Source organism: Carcharodon carcharias, chromosome 20 (genome assembly GCF_017639515.1).
Source record: "Carcharodon carcharias isolate sCarCar2 chromosome 20, sCarCar2.pri, whole genome shotgun sequence".
In the NCBI taxonomy this organism is placed as follows: Eukaryota; Metazoa; Chordata; class Chondrichthyes; order Lamniformes; family Lamnidae; genus Carcharodon; species Carcharodon carcharias.
The window spans coordinates 67,979,871-67,997,619 of NC_054486.1; the positions used below are offsets into that span (position 1 = coordinate 67,979,871).

Below are 17,749 nucleotides of genomic sequence, written 5' to 3' on the forward strand. Positions count from 1 at the left end.
CAGGTTTCTGTGTGAAATAAGAGTAAGAACAGGGAACTGTTTACTATTTTGAATGCTTATCTTGGTGTGAAATTGTTTTGCTCATGCTGTTGTTTACTTTGTAATATGTAATGACGAATAAATTTACTATAGTGTATTATTTCTACTTGTTGTGCTACAGGTTCAAATTGTATGCTATGTTACCACCTCAATTTAGCATCAGGCAGCACTGTATGACATTGTCAGACGTTTTACAGCTGTCCATGAGGAAATTTTATGCATTATTTTAAATTCATGTGGAAACATGGAATTTTAGAGAAGGCTGAAGGAAGCCATTCAACTGTTTATACCCACACCAGCTCACTGAGATATCCATGTAATCCCATACCCTTAAAGAGAAATATATTTTTCAAATATATCTGTTCATTTCCTCCTTAAAATCTAGCAAGAATTCTGCTTACACCACTGTTTCAAATTGTTATCATATGATGACAGCCCTCTGCAGCTTTGGAAAAAACAAAGACAATTCTAACCTCATCTTTTGTTTTATCCTCTGGTCACTAACTCACTGATGCCAGAAATAATTTTTCCTGATTTATATGATCGAAACCTCTCAATTTTGAGCACCTCCATCAGATTTCCCTATAACCTACTCAATTCTAGGCCCAGTTTCTCTCATAATTAAAATGTTTAACCCTTCACAACAAAAACAGAAAATGCTGGAAAAACTCGGCAGGTCTGGCAGCATCTGTGGAGAGAGAAACAGAGTTAACGTTTTGAGTCCGTATGACCCTTCTTCAGAGCTAATCCTCTAATCCTTCATATCATCTTACCATGTCTTTCCATGCTTTGACAAACTTTCTAAAGTTATTGCACAAAATTGGATGGAACATAAGTGATTTATGTGGATTTAACATAATTGCTTTGCTTTTTGTACTTGATTCAATTTAAAAACAATATTTTTACAGATTTCAATTTGTATAAAGGGTAATGAATCTTTTAAAATTTTACCATTTAGTGTGTATTACCTCTACATTATTCTTTCTCCCATAATGTATCATGTCACACTTCATTGCATTAATCCTATGCTTCATCTTATCAATCACCCTTTAAAAATCCCTGGACGCAGCTTTTAATGCATCTTCTTTATCAGAATACACTATTGTTTTCTCAAGGAACTCTCTTCAATTTGTCAAATACAACCAGTTTTACAAATCACTGCTGATTATCCTTAATACACACTGAGAAAGACCTAATTAACTTAATTTTCTGCTTTGGCATCTATAAATTTACACATTATAGATGTCAAACTGTCACATCTATAGTTAGCCAGTTCACCCTTTCTCCCTTCGTGAATAGAGGTGTTATATTGATATCTCCCCGTAACTTCTGTATCCCAGGCTATTAAAAATATTATGGTCTGAGTCTTTGCTATTTCCTCCTTGGCTTCGCTAAGCATTCTCGAATGCAAGTCATCAAGGCCTGGTTTTTTCCCCCTTTAGTTCCACCAACATTTTCAGTAATAGTTCCTTGTCTATAGATTTTTAAAAAATTATTTTACCAGCATTTATTGTCCATCCCTAATTGCCCTTGAGAAGATGATGGTGAGCTGCCTTCATGAACTGCTGCAGTCCATGTGGTATAAGTACACCCATAATGCTGTTAGGAAGGGAGTTTCAAGATTTTGATCCAGTGACCAGTGAAAGAACTATAGTTCCAAATCAGCATGGCATGTGTAGCTTGGAGGGGAACTTGAGATGGTTGTGTTCCATTGTATCTGCTGCCCTTTGTCCTTTGAGGTCGTAGAGGTCGCGGGTTTGGAAGGTGCTGTCGAAGGAGCCTTGGTGAGTTGCTGCAGTGCATCTTGGTAGACACACTGCTGCCACTGTGCATGTCATGGAGGGCGTGAATGTTTAGGGTGGTGGATGGGGTGCCAAACAAGTGGGCTGCTTTGTCCTGGATGGTGTCAGACTTCTTGAATGTTGTTGGCAGGTGGTACCTCATGGATGCCCAGTTTTGAGTTGCTTGGTGTGTTCTAGACCTATCCCAGTAGTAGTGCCACACAACATGTTAGAAGATATTCTCAATGTGAAGATGGTGCTTTGTTTCCAGAAGGACTGTGCGGTGGCTACTCATGCTGATTATTATTATTATGGACGGATGCATCTGTGACAGGTAGATTGGTTTTTCCCCCTTGGTTTCCTCTCCACCTGTCACAGACCCAGACTAGCAGCTATGTCCTTTAGGACTCGACCAGCTCAGTCAGTAGTCGTGCTACTGAGTCAACCTTGGTGATGGACATTGAAGTCCCCCACCCAGCATACATACTGTGCCCTTGCCACCCTCAGTACTTCCTCAAAGTGGCGTTCAACATGGAGGAGTACAGATTCTTCAGCTGAGGAGGGGGGTGCGAGGTTGGTGGGAATCAGCAGGAGGTTTCCTTGCCCATTTTTTTTCCTGATGCCATGAGACGTCCTGGGTTCTGGAGTTAATGTTGAGGACTCCCAGGGCAAACTCCTCCCAACTGTATACCATTGTACCGCCACCTCTGGTTGGTCTGTTCTGCCAATGGGACGGGACAGACCGAAGGATGGCTATGCTGGTGCCTGGGACATAGTCATACTTGCAGAATCATACCTTACGGACAATGAAAGGCTGTTGTTTGACTAGTTTGTGGGACAGCTCTCCCAATTTTAGCACAAGCCTCCAGAATTTAGTAAGGATCACTTTGCCTGGTTGACAAGTTTGGGTGTGCCATGTGCTTTTGGTGCTTAGGTCAAAGCTGGGTGGTGCATCCAGTTTCATTTCTTTTTGACTTTATAGCAGTTCGGTAAAACTGAGCAGCTTTTTATGTAATTTAGAAGGCATTTAAAAGTCATTGCTGTGGTTCTGAAGTCACATATAGGCCAGACCAGTTAAGGATGGCAGATTTCCTTCCTCGAAGGATGTTAGTGAACCAGATGGGTTTTGACAACAATCAACAATAGTTTCATGGTCACCATTACTGAGACTAGTTTTTATTTCCAGATTTATTAATTGAATTTAAATTCTACCTGCTGCCATGGTAGGATTTGAACATGTGTCCCCAGATCATTAGTCTGGGCTTCTAGATTACTAACCCATTACTACATTGCCACTATGCCACTGCCTCTCATTGCATCACCAGTTCCTCTTGTTCAAATTTTCAGCTAATCTTCGTCCTACCTTATGGGTTAAACATTGCCTGAAAATAACTATCCTTTGTGTATAAAGTTTTATTCCCATAATTTTGTGCAGCTGACCTGATAATGGCTGTGGAATATTCAGTCTGTGTTTTCATTAATAGCTATAAAAAAAAAATTGCTCATCAGAATAGTAGAATCTCTTGCTGATTCTGAGTAGCAAAAGATAAAGAACATAAACAAGAAACTATAAAGTATCTGAATAGATGAATTAAGTGAAATTAATATTCTAAATATGAATGAAGTTGAGTGAATTGTGAGTGAGGAAATTATTCTGTCAAATTTATATCCATTAAAAGCATTTCCCTGCTGAACATGTTCTGCTGATATTGGGAGAGGGAAATTGCTGAGAAAAAGCCAAAAATCTTGTTTGTACAGATCTAAATTAGGCAGTGGTGCTTGCTTGCAAACCTCATCCTCCTCTCTTGCAAAATCTATCACTGCTTTCATGGCTTTCATTGAAACTTATAAAGTTCAAAGAAAGCTGTACATAAAACAGCATTAATGAAATTTTACTAATAAGTCATCACGCACCAAGTGTCTACATGGTCATATTATGTTTTGCTTCAAGTTATGGATAGAATAGCCTTTGAGGGAAATAGACAAAGCTGGTCAAGTTAAATCGGCTTAGCTGTGGAACAATTCATCAATAGACTATATCCCATGAATGTCAGAGCATATTTAAAAGAAAAAGCATATTTATAAACCAAGCAGAAGAATAATTGTGCACGAGAAATGATAGGTCTTATGTTCTCTCTCAACGACTGACATCTTCCAAATAGTTTAAATGGTGCTGAATGGTCAAGGTCGTGATGATAATAAATTCATATCTCTGCTACGTTATTTGCCCTGAAAACAAAGAATACCATTATCAGATTACACCTTGAGGGAAATCAATGTTGAAAATTTGTAATAGATTCCAAATGTGGATAAATATAAACCAAGGGTAGAATTCCGTTGGCTACAAGGTGCTGTGTTGTAAAATGTGCTTCATGCAAACATACAAAATAGCAGCAGAATTAGTGCCTTTGGCCTGGATATTAACAGGGGAGGATTACAACATAAACAACAATTCACATTTATATAGAGCTTTAATGTAATAAAATGTCCCAAGGTGCTGACACTGAGCCATAAAAGGGGATATTAAGGCAGAGCTTGGTTAAACAGGTTTTAAAGGAGGAAAGAGAGGTTGAGGGAGATAATTTCAGAGGTTAGGGTCTTGACAGCAGAAGGTGTAGCCACCTGTGCACCAAGTGAAATCTGGTATGTGCTAGAGTCCAGAAATAGAAGATCTCTGATATTTGAGGGTTGTGGGAGACATTTACAGAAATGGGGAGGGATGAGCCCATGGAGTAATTTGAAAAGAAGGTTGAGAATTTTAAAATGGAGGAATGGCTCGACTGGGAGCAAGTGTACGTCAGTGAGTACAGAGGTGATGGGTGAACAAGATGTTGTTAGTAATGACACCGGCAGCAGAGTTTTGGATGGCCTCAAGTTTATGGAGGGTAGAATGTGAGAGTCCAGCCAGGTATGCTGGAATAGTCAGGTCTAGAGGAAACAAAGGCATGGCTGAGGGTTTCAGCAGCAAATGATCAGAGGCAGGGACAGAACTGGGCAGTGACAGAGGTAGAAGTAGGTGGTCTTGGTGATGGTATGAATATGTGATTAATCTTGGGATCAAATATGATAGCAAGGTTATAAACATACTGGCTCAAGCTCAGGCAGTTGTGAAGGAGAGGGATGGAGTCAGTGGCTGGAGATTGGGGTGTGTTAAGAGGATACCCAAGAGGCCAGAATTAGAGGAGTGCAGATACCTTGACATGTTGTGGGGTTGGAGGAGATTACAGAGAAAATGTGGGGCAAAGCCATGGAGGGATTTGTAAAGAAGCCTGAGAATTTTGAATGGGAAATTCTGGCTGCCCCTCCCTGCTTTTTGAGCAGAAATTTCCTCCAATTAATTATTGGGAAAATTGAAGCCATTGACTTCGACAGGAAACCCAGAAGTCTGGGTTTTCCTGCGTGCTGTGCTAGGGAGAACTCCACAGCAGGCTGCAGGATCAGGTAGGTCTGATCCACAACCTGTGCGGGAGTGGAAGTTGGATCTGATCCAGGGGTCTTTGTGAGGAGTGAAGGGGTCTGAAGGAAAGCACTCCTGTTCCTCCTGGCCTTTAGTAGTGTTATAAAGGCACTTAATTTCTCCCTGGTGCTCTCCTTGTTGTCCCTCCACTGGAAGATTTCCTGTGGGCTGGGAAGCTCAGCAGGCCACAGTTGAATATGACAGGTTAAATGAAAGGAAGCCAGCCTCATTAAATTATTTAAATACATTGTCAACTTGCCTCTTGGAGCAGATTGGCTGTCTGCCCCTTGTCCAACCTCTATTCCTGGAAGTGGGTAGTAGGGGGAAGATTTGAAATTTTAAAAATTTTAACCTCTGCCCTATCTCCAGCTCATCTGTTTATGGATGCTAAAATTCACGCTTTGACTTTCCAAAATTCAAATTTATGATCTGTGCAGCTGCTGTGCGTCAATATATCCTTTTCAATGAGAGAAAGAAAAATCAAAAGGACATACTTCTCAACCACTTCTTCTTCGCAGTGATTACTTTTTGAGAATGGCTGAGATCTGGGAAGAGAACCATGTGGCTTATTGTTCTTTATTATCTCTCAATTGACTTGTGATATTTTTGTTTGGAAGTCTATTACATCTAAAGGCTAAATTGGCAAGTGATGTTAAGTCTATGCTCCTCTGTTTTCTGATAGGACATTGAAATAATCTTCAGTAACATCTTAGATATTCATGAACTGACTGTGAAGATACTTGGATTAATGGAGGATACTGTTGAGATGACAGATGAAAGCAGCCCTCATCCATTTGTTGGCAGCTACTTTGAAGATCTGGCAGAGGTATAGTACAATAGTGATTTGTGTTTTGGCACACGATAGTGTTTGACTATAAGGACTATATCATCCAACAGGAAAATAAAGCTTTTTATGTTTTTCTCTAGCGTACTTTTAAGACACCTTAATTATTTAACTTATACATCAGTGTTTGTTCTCTACGCGCAGATATTGTTGTACACTTGCCCCTAGGCAAAACAGTATACACTCCGCTTGTCACTCATTCTGGATTTTGGACGATTATATATTTAATTCTCTTATACCCAATACATTTTTAATGTCATGGACAGGGATCTTACTGTTTTGATTTATTTTGGGTGAATAGAATATTATTAAGATTAAACGTTTCCATTTTTCATTGTTTCTCGAGATGGCTTCAGATCTAAGAAAAAATATGGTGACATCACTTTGTACAGATGTAAGATTGTGAAAGGGCAGCTGACTCATCCTGTTTTCCCATTATTTTTTCTTTTTTGTGATGCACACTGATGACTTTCATACCCCTCTCATCCATATTGAATGGCGAGCCTGCTCTCATATTCACTTTCTGAGGATGCAGACTGCTAATAAGAGAATGAAGAACTTATTGTATTGTGAATTATTACACAAATTAGTTGGTTATGCTGCTCTGCAGCATAGAAAGTTATGTAGAGGATCAGTAGCTTTTAACAAATTTTATACAGTATATATATTTTGGAAATATGATTTAAGTGTTGCATATTAAATTCCACAAAATTGTATGCTGTAACAGTTCATTTTCATTAGGGGTCACTGAGCTGGATGTCAAGGCCAGCAAATGACCAGTTCTTTCACTGCTAAAACTCTGGCAAAAACAATACAGGATTATTATTCGCGTACTAATTAAAAATAAAAACAACTTGCTTTTTTGGTGTGAGCCATAAGGGAAGAAATTTTGGGCTAATTAATAATTCAGCACTGAGGAAATATGGCTTGAAATGATAGGGCCAGAACTGGTACGTGAACGTTTTCCTCTAAGCTCCTTTCACAAATTTTAGGTGAGGAACCCTGATTTTTTTTTTGTATTTGCCTTGTCAGCATGTAAAGATTAAACTGTGACTTACTTCAGGTTCACTTTGTAGCTAAAATTAATTGCAAAGGAATGCTTTTTACCTCTGGAGGTTATACTGAAGTTGCTAGTTTGTCATCATTCGACTAAAACATGGAACATTTTATTGGCTTCTCGAAAGCGGGATCACGACAGCAGGGAGCTGAGTGGGACGGGCTCCAGAGTGCTGTCCCGCCATCGGGGAATTTTTACTGATGGCAGGACCAGCTTCCGACAGCATTCATGCCACAAGGAGGTGGAAGCAAAATTAAAAATGGAAATAGTCCATTCCTTGCCATTTTACCTCCTTCCTGTCAGGTAGGGAGACAGCCAGCTGAATGCTCCCAGCGGCAGCCTGGTGGGGTGGTGGTGGTTGGTGGGGGGGGGGGGCGGTGGTGTTGGTGTTTTCCTATTCAAATAACGGGCTGTGGGCAGAGAAGGCAACCCCAGTGGCCCCAGAACTTGGCTTAGAGGGGCTTCTGCTCCATCAGTTGAATTTCATTAAAATTTAAATTCTTTTGGGCCTGCCTGTTGTAGGCTCCAGTGCCCCTGAATGCCTCAGCAGTGGCCACCCCTCCTGCTGGCTCTTTGATTGGGCCGGCAGCTGTGGCGAGTGGGTGGCTGTCCTGCACAAGGCAGCCAACCTGGTGGCTGCTTATTCATGAGCTGCTGCTGGTAAATCAAGGGGGAAGTACCACTGGCTTGCCCTGTATGTTACCAAAGTGTATTTCCGGCCATTGTTGGGACTCCAACGGGAACTAAACAGTGTCTAATTTTTTTTTTAGAGATGATGGGGTAAGTATAAGGAAGGGGATTTAGCATTACTTTTTAAGGAAGGGCTTTTAATATTAGGAAGGAAATCTGTTGCAGCTTTGAAATAAATGGTGTTGTACGGTGTTGGATGGTCTTTACAAACTGCTGAAGATGAAATATGTAGATAGTTAAGAAATATTATGTTGAAATAATGAGTGACTTAACTATCCAGGATTGGGTGTGCTTAAGTAGGGAGGATTTTATTAAAGTACATTCAAGACTGTGTTTTTTGAGTCAATACAAACTGAGTCTGACAAGGAACAGTGTAATATTGGATTTACTTATCAGTAATGAATTGGGATAATAAATTGGAGCAATGAAACAGAACAGCTGAGCATCATGTGAAGACAGTAGAAAAAATAGGAATGTATGATAATGTTCAAAGTTAAAAACAAAGTTAGTTCATTGGACAAGAGCAATTGGACGTAGCCTTGATAAATTATGGGGACAAGTGAACCTAAAACAGTGGAATAACAGTAATAAAAATGTAAGTGTGTGATTGATCCAGCACACTCAAGGAATATCCCAGTGAAGCGAAAGGGCCATGTTTAGAATTTTGGTTCTGTGGATGAGCTATCAGGTTAGACAGGAATTCAAGGCTTAAAAAAAATTATATGACACGATCCAAGGTCGAAACTAGAGAATAATGAATAGGCCACATCTTAATATTGTGTGTAGTGTTGGGTTCCTTAGTATACTAGGAATATTATAACTCTGGAGAAAAAGCAATACAGATTTACTAGGATGATTTTGAGGGTGAGGGGGCCTAAGTTATGAGGAAAAAGCCAAAACTAGTATGTATGTGCATTTTCCAACTGAGAAAATTGAAGGAGGTTTGATGGAGGTATTCAAGATGATTTTAAAAAAGAGTAGATAAAATAAAAAATATCTTTCAGGGGGAAAAAAAAATTGAAGATGCGGTCCTGATGGCATGGTGAATATTTGTTGGAGGGAAGATTGAAAGAAATTTTTTCATGCAAAGAACTATTGCAGTATGAAATGCTAAATTGATTATTGGATTCAAAACGCTATAACAATTACTAGAAGAAGTAGCGTACAAGAAGGTAGATAGAGAAAGTTCCAGTTTTTTTGGTAATGTAAAATCAATCCACTTAAGCAGTGTAAATTCACTGCGGTGGTAGCGCTGAGAGAAATCCATGTTTTGAATTCCTTTCTTCAGTTGGATAGATGGACCCTTCAGTAAATGATCTTAAATTTTCTCAATGTGTGGCCTGGATTTCATGGAGCAACAGCACTCACCATTGACCTCCAGGAAAGCTGCCCAGAAAGATCCAGTGACCCCTGCAGTATGGATTTTCCTTTACCTGAAGTCAGTTTGAACTTGATGCCGGGTCAAGGGAATCTCCAGGCATCTAGCAGCAGTGTTTTCATCAAGCAATCACACTGATCACATTGAAATATTCTCATACACAGCAAACCAAGAAGTAAGGTTCACTGATTATTTTTCACTTTTAATTATTTTGAGAGTGAAATAACCATTTGGGATATACTATAGGGTTAAGATAGAAACTAAAATATCATATCTTTTAAATTTTTTGTAAAGTTTATGAAGTTTTTTATCATAATGGAGGAATTTGACATTTCACATATAAAATTAGGTTTTCAGGGCCAGTGAGGCTGTTCAACATTAATTCCAAAATTTTAAAACGCAGTTCCATCTCATTCAACAATGTGTAGCAAAGATTTTTACACCGAGACTAAGACCATATCAGTGGAAGCTGTTGGTTTTCATTGTACTCCTTAGCACAATCAGTATTGTTTAGCAAGTTGTCCACTGTGGAATGACATCTAATGGTGGACACTGTTTTGAGTTTTGCAAGCATGGGCTGGTTGGGTATGGTCAGTTCTTTGCCAGTTATGAACAGCCGAATTACACTGAAAGCCAACTCAAAATTCAGTTGGGCTTGCAGTGTGGCTCACTTATGCATGCTACAAGCTGCTTATATTCACACATGTGGTGTTGTCCTTTGCAGACAGGAGGGGCATATCCATGCATATGCCTTTTGCAACTAAGCAAAAGCTTGGGGGACTGTCATTCCCTGGTTCATTTGTCAAGTCAATGCCTTGACCAGTCAGAGTCAACCTGCCTGGTTTGAATTTGAAACAAAAACTTGGCAGCTAACAGTTAACTGTTCTCTGCTGCATTCCCCATGCCGACGCTTCTACCAATCAGAGTCCATTTGCCAACCAGCCAGCACTCTCTTTTCATGCAATATAAATTGTTGTTCCCTTTACTGTTGGTTTATCTTGCGTTGCTGTCCTGATGAGTAGAAGATGATAAGCTTTGATAATTTGTCTCTTTTTTCGGTAATACTCAAGTTCTGTACCACCAGATGACTATTAACATTTCTTATGTTCAATCCTACACGTAGAAAAGGTATTACTATCATTGCACAATGGGAAATTGATGGGTGCTCAGATAATCTTTTGTACTGTTGTACAGATGGCCTCATGAGGTTGTATCATTACTTCTTTTTATTCTGATGTCTGTAATGAATATTTCCATCATCTGCTAGATTTAAAAAGTCATAGTGACCTAAGGAATGGCATAGGGATAAATGCAACATCCTGAGTTTAGGGAAGGGGATTTAAGTATTGGGTGTATCAAATGGTTGATTTGTAGATGACAGGACTGCAATCTTTGGTGTTGGTGGAAGCTGCTTGAAGCGATTGCAAGTTGCGCAGCAGCAGTAAAGAAAGTAAATATTTTACAGTATGCAACCAGAGGGATGGAAGATTAATCTTTGGCTAGTAATGATAAGTTTTAAATGAAATACACAGGTTACAACACAAACCATTTGACTCGACCTGGCCATGTTGCCATTTAACCTCTGTGCAAATAAATAGTTCTAATCATATTTACCCATTCTGTTCCTGTATCTCTTTGGCACCTTTAATCTACTCATCCAACTTATCTTGAATATTGACACAGTTTCTACCTCAACCATTGATCCTGGAAGTGAATTCCACGGCTTTGCAGCCTTCTCCATGAAGAAGTTATTTCCACCCTTTGTTCTAACTCTCTTGCATTTAATCTTGTATCTGTGTACCTTTGTTCTTGATAGCTAGACTGGAAATAGCCTGCTGTAGCTATCCTGCCCCCTTCTTTCATAACTTTAAACATTTCTACCACATCACTCTGTAATGTGCATTGTTCTAGCAAAAAGAAAATGCAAACCTTGTTTTGTATTTCCTGAATAGGACACTGAGCTCTACCTGGAGTACTATTTACTGCCTGGCCACTATATTAAAGTACAAACATCCTGCCCACTAAAAATAGTACAGAAAAGAATTAATTAGTGCCTTGGATTAGGCATCTGAAAAGAGAGTGAGGAAGCTGGGACTAGAATAACTTTGAAAGGCTAGAAAAAATGTTACGTTTCTAAGATCCTAAAGAGTTTAGAAATTTGAGAAAATTTGTGACATAATTACAAGCCCTGTAATCAGTGGTACATTGGGCAAGCTTAAAATGAGGATGGCAATCAGACAGTTTATATTGAATTACTTGACGCAACCAACGTTACGTATCCAGGGACTCTGGAGCTAGAACATGTCAGCCAGCCCAAGAGGGCACTGACTTTATTTTTCAAATTCATTGAGGGAGAAGAGAGAAAAGGGGGAAGAGAGAAAAATTATCATCCGATATTTTTTCTACTTTTTTAATTGGCTCACTGGACTGCAGTAATCTTTTCCGATCCTGTGCATTTCTGTTACATTTTGATTTGTCCTTTCCTTCATCCACCTATGGGCTGACATGCATCATAGCCCAGTGAAGAATGTAAGCAGGTAAATCTGTCTCCGGCCTTGAATCAAAAGCCACATCAGTATCGAGGTGCCAAAACGGCAGTACCTGTAACATGCCTTGGAGTAGAATAGCAAAATCATCAACATGCATGTGAAGAACACTTACAATTTTCCTATAAATGATAAACAGTGGAAGTCTTCTTCCTGACTGTGTTTTTCCTTTTTCACTGTGGGGAAATTCTAAACCCATACTTTACACCTCTCAACGGCACAACTAAGATTACTAATTTGCTGTTTGGGGAACTGAGAATTTCAAAATAAATGTATCCATTGTAACTTCTGAAATGGAGTTGCCACTTCAAAATACAAATCATACGGCAGAATATTATTAGTGACAAAATGTATATTTATAGTATTATGCTTACAATTAAATAGTCTTTTAAGCAAAATCAAAAAAGTAAAAATGAAACAAAGTTAAACTATTTTCTTGTGTACAGGAACAAGTATTTGACCCATATGAAGTGTGTGCACAAGACATTCTTTCACCACAGTTTCATGAGCATTTCAACAGTTTGATGTCAAGGTTACCAGTAGCCTTTTACTTTCAGGTAAGTTGTTTTTGTTCTGCTATGAAAACTGACCTGGGGATGGAGTTCCTAGTTGAAAGGCATGACTGAAGTCGAAAGTAATAGCTAACTTGTGAAATAATTAGAGGCTCTAAGGAGAAAATTAACATCTTTGTATGGATCTTGTTAAATCGCTGGAAAAGACACACATAGGTGCATACTGGCCTAATGAAAGCCCATGTTTCGTTATTGCTGAAGTCAGTGCCCAGATTAATTGTAATGAAATAATTCCAAGTGTTAACCTGTGTTAATTATTGTTGAAAATTCGGCAAATGAAATTCTTTGGTCCTCATGATTTTGTTTTCCTGTGTCGTTTTTAATAATACCTTTTGCCTTCACTCGCTTTTTTTCTATCAAAAAGAGCCCTCTTCTCCATAGTAGCTGATTCGGTCCCAGTGTAGGCTTGAGTCTTTCTACTGCATGTTCTGACTTGTGCGCGTGCATACGCTTGTGTGTATACACATGGGTATGTACATCTACGATTTAAAATCTCACTGAAGTTTTCGGGACTTTGGCCAGAATTTTACCTTCGGCATGCGGGCGTGCATCTGACATGCCGGAATGTAATATGACACGTGATAACTTTGGGCATGTGTCCTGACATCACTGCATATTCAAGCGATATTTTGTTCAGCGGACACACGCTGGAGGTGGCTGCCATCTGTCAATAATTGAAACGCCTATTAAGGCCATTGAGGCTCTAATTAACTTTAAATTTATGCTGCCTGTCCGTCCAACCTAATGGTTGGTGGGCAGGCGAAAAGGCTAAGCAGCCTTTACATTTTTTAAGAAACCTCATCCACAAGCGGGATGAGGTTTCCTAAAGCTATTACAAATTTTGACATTAAAAACATGAGGGGACATGTTTCATTCAATTTTTATTGTATTTATTAATTTTTTAAAAATGCGCTTCAATCTCCCTGAGGCTCTTCTGCGAACTGTGCGCTAGACCCGACTCTCCCTCCTCCCCTTGCCCACATGGCACTACTGCTTGTGATCCACGCAGCCCGCCCACGTAAAATAGCGGCGCGGAGCCGATTGCAGGTGGCAGTCGGTTTCCCGACCACCCCCATCTGCTCCTGCCAAGTCCGCCTAATGCGGGAAAAATTCAGGCCTTTGTAATTTATCTCACTTCTGTGCAATTTGCATGAATTATACTAAAAAGCAAACTAGATCAGATCCAGGATTATCCAATATTCATTTTTAATCTGTTCAACTATGCATGAATGTTTATAGTCCCACATGCAAACATTGGCTGAGAATTCACTTCATATTGGACACTAAGATTCCCCACACAGACAGTGGTATATGAAATGACTGTACAATTGGCTGAAATAGCTGAAAAATATCCCTATGGAGGAAGTTGGCTGCTTCTCCAAAACTAAGATTGCACAGTTTACAGGGAAGTTGAGCCTTGACAGCATAATCTTTTGGGAGTTGGGACTCAGTGTGAGGCTAAGTGCATTAGATGAACAGTGAAAGAGTCCAAGTCAGTCCTTACCATAAAAATCCCAGAGGAGCTTCGGGATAAAATGGATGACCCCTATCTGGAAAATACTGAATGCAAACCTTCAATTCTCACTTCTGTAAGCAATATTAGTTTACTGACTTTTAAAAAGGTATTATATAAAAAGCATATTTGAAGGCTAAAATACATTGAGCAGGACTTCACCAAAAATGAAGAATGGGAGAGTTACTCAACAAGAATACAAAGATGGAGAACTGTAGGATAGTGTTTCTGGAATTTAGGAGTAAGAGTAAAGTTTTTCATATTGATGAAATAGTGATATTGATGAAATAGCAATGAGTAATTTTGCAGTGAAAGGGAGAAGGATGATTGATTAAATAATGAGCTTTATCTTGCTTTATGCTCAAGTTCAGATGAATGGTGCTAAAAGTGCAGCTGCAGCTATCAGTGTAGCATGCAAATCTTAAGTGGACATGGACTTTGTAAATAGTTATGAGTTGCATTTTGAATCTGATTATCAGGTGTACTTCATTGAAGTTTTTGTCATGTAGAGATACAGGGATTCCTCACTTAACATAGTAGCTGTGTTCCTGAAAAGTGCACATTTAACTGAAACAACATTATTGGAATCAGATTTTCGTATTACAACTAATGTAAAAACTGGAGTTAGGTTCTTTTGGACATTTCCCTTAAAAAAAAACTATATATAAATTTAAACTGTTCAGAGATTTTACCATTGAACCAACTGACAGTGAGAATAGCATCACTAAACGTGGAACTGGTGAATAGAATGCAGGCATATGATGTTGGGATAAAATTGGGTGGGAATGAATCATTGAGAAAGAGAATTGCAAAGAGTAAATATTCCAGACAGAGAGAGAAGGCAATAGAGAGTGATGGAAGGAGCAGGGGGAACAACAGAGAGAGAGAGAGAGAGAGAACGTGAGCAAGCAAAGCAGCAGCATGGATAATTTACAACCAGAACAATTAGTGAGAGAAACTGAAAGTTGAAGTTATTATTAGCTTGTTGTCCTTTTGGATGAGTTTTATTGTTGGATGCTCTCCCTGTGTGTTTATCCCTGTCAGGTCCTCAGTCTGTTCTAGAGAAAGTTCCTTTTTCTTACTTATAGACTAAATAAACAAACAGAATCAGTTATTCACTGATAGTAATTCATTATTCAAATACACTGCTTTAAAATCTTGGTGACTGCTGAATTCATTGAACACTCGGGCTGATTTCAACAATACATTTAAATCCTCCTTATTGTCACCTAGCAAACAATGTTTTGATGAATGTTGCAACTTTAAATGGATATAAGTTCTCTATTTCATCAGTGAGTTTATAACAAAACAATATTGACCAGGTGGTTAACAGTAAGGTTGAGTGTCTTGGGCTACAGGAAGATATAGATGGGATGGTCAAATGGGCAGATAAGTGGTAGATGGAATTTAACCCTGAAAATTGTGAGGTGGTACACTTTGGAAGGAGTAATTTAACAAGGAAGTATTCAATGAACGGCATGACACTAGGAAGTTCTGAGGAACAAAGGGACCTTGGCGTGTGTGTCCATAGATCTCTGAAGGCGGAGGGGGATGTTAGTGGGGTGATGAAAAAGGCTTATGGGACACTTGCCTTTATCCATCGAGGCATAGATTACAAAAGCAGGGAGGTCATGTTGGAGTTGTATAGAATCTTAGTGAGGCCACAGCTGGAGTACTGTGTGCAGTTCTGGTCGCCACAATATAGGAAGGATGTGATTGCACTGGAGGGGGTGCAGAGGAGATTCACCAGGATGTTGCCTGGGATGAAACATTTAAGTTATGAAGAAATGTTGGATAGACTTGGGTTGTTTTTGTTAGAGCAGAGAAGATTGAGGGGCGACCTGATTGAGGTGTACAAGATTATGAGGGGCATGGACAGGGTGGATAGGGAGCAGCTGTTGCCCTTAGTTGAAGGTTCAGTCACAAGGGGACATAAGTTCAAGGTGAGGGGCAGGAGGTTTATATGGGATGTGAGGAAAAACTTTTTTACCCAGAGGGTGGTGACAATCTGGAATGCACTGCCTGGGAGGGTGGTGGAGGCGGGTTGCCTCACATCCTTTAAAAAGTACCTGGATGAGCATTTGGCACGTCACAACATTCAAGGCTATGGGCCAAGTGCTGGTAAATGGAATTAGGTAGATAGGCCCGGTGTTTCTCATGTGTCGGTGCAGACTCGATGGGCCAAAGGGCCTCTTCTGCACTGTGATTCTGTGAATCAATTTTAAATGAGAAATCCCTGTGTAGGAAACGAACAGTGTACTTAAAAATTTTAAATTGAATTGATATACATCACCGATTCTAAAAGCAAAAAGTAGTTAATTTTAAGGATTTGAATTTTTGCCACGAAGGTGAGAAACGGGAGCTGGGATTGTTTTCACATGGGGAAACCTTTAATTGATTATGGAGACAGGTTTCCTGTCCACTTAGAGCCTGTGTAGGCAGGAATGGAGAGGATTCAGATCAAGTGTGTGTCTCATTTAGATACCCCAAGCCAGTCATCACTGAGGCTGTTGTCCTGAGGGAGAGATTTGCAGTTTACGTAACAGTCTACCATTGCAGTGGAGGGATTCAATATGTCATGGGAGCTGGAGACTTGGCGCCTGAAGAAGGGCAGCCCCTTGCCTCATTGATGCTGACCTGGATCTAATGCTGGAGGCTATGAGAGAGAGGTGGGAGGCCCTCCTACTGGAGGGTGACAGGAGGAGGCCACCTCATTTTGCATCTTGTTGTTCAGTGTCACCTCCATCTACCTCCAATTCCTTCTTCGCTCTTACCTCCTGCTCCTTCCCAAATGAGCTGTCTCCTTCCAGAGCCTCACTGCCCTCAGGTTCACAACTCTGAGGGCCATGGCATGGAGAGCACAGCAGGCCACCACAATGACCAAGACACTTGCAGGAGGATATTGAAGAGCACCAATTGGCGGGTCCAGCCACTGAAATCACATCATCAGAAGCCTGATGGCCTGCTCAATGGTGGTCCCACTGAGCAAATGGCATTCAATTTATTGCCTCTGTGTCTTTGTCTGTGTCTTTGTCCCTTAGGAGGGTAAGAAATCATTTGTTCAAGGGATATCCCTTGTCCCCTTGGATCCATGTGCACACACACCTCGGGATTGGAGTGAAGACCTGAGGCAGCCAGGACTGGCAAAGGTTGAAGGAGTCATGGCAACAGCCAGGAAAGCGAGCGCACATATTGACAAAGTTCTTGTTGCTACAGACCAGTTGAACATTGAGAGAGTAAAAGCACTTCCTTTTGATGTATCTCATTGACCAGGGGCCCTGATTTGCACATGGGTGTAATTGATGATGCCCTGCACCTGAGGAAATTCAGCAAGGGAGGCAAAAAGTTGCGAGCTGGAGCTTTCTCTCTGGGTAAGGTAGCCACCCAATTGTCCTTTGCAGCCCTGCCTCCTCCTCTTGTGCCCTTGCAATGCGGTGGGTGGGGGGGGTTTGGGTGGGCAGGGGGTGCCATGTGCCCACTCTCCTTGTCACCTGCACAGCATCAAGGGCACCTCCATACCAAGTGCCCAGTCCCACTTTGCCCCTCTAATCCTCTTATGGAGCTGGTGTGATGCCTTGGAGCAGCCTTAACTAACTTCCCATTCTGTACCTGCCTCCGCTCAGCCATTCAGAACCTGACAGTCTCTCTTTAAATATTCCACCCTCCCCCATCAACAATCTTTTAATGAGGATTTTAATTAGCTTAACTGCTTTCAAATGGGAGAGGGGTGGGATTCCTGTCTTGCCCTCCTCCACCACCAACGTCACCCAAGTGGCCCCCTCCTCCCTTCCAAACAACAATCATAGTCAGCACCAGGAACAGTATACTGGAACTGAAATGCTGTACGACACCAATACCTTCGTGGGGGTGGG

General features: G+C 40.4%; 1 protein-coding gene across 2 annotated transcripts in view; it reads left to right on the top strand.

Annotated features, from left to right (window-relative positions):
- Positions 1-17,749, top strand: part of sos2 (son of sevenless homolog 2 (Drosophila)) — a 113,896-nt gene that overhangs the window by 41,750 nt on the left and 54,397 nt on the right. For both annotated transcript variants that reach the window (XM_041214127.1, XM_041214128.1), the window contains exons 6-7: positions 5,960-6,103; positions 12,239-12,349. In XM_041214127.1, the coding sequence (XP_041070061.1) occupies positions 5,960-6,103; positions 12,239-12,349 (255 nt within the window). The remainder of the gene's footprint in view (positions 1-5,959; positions 6,104-12,238; positions 12,350-17,749) is intronic.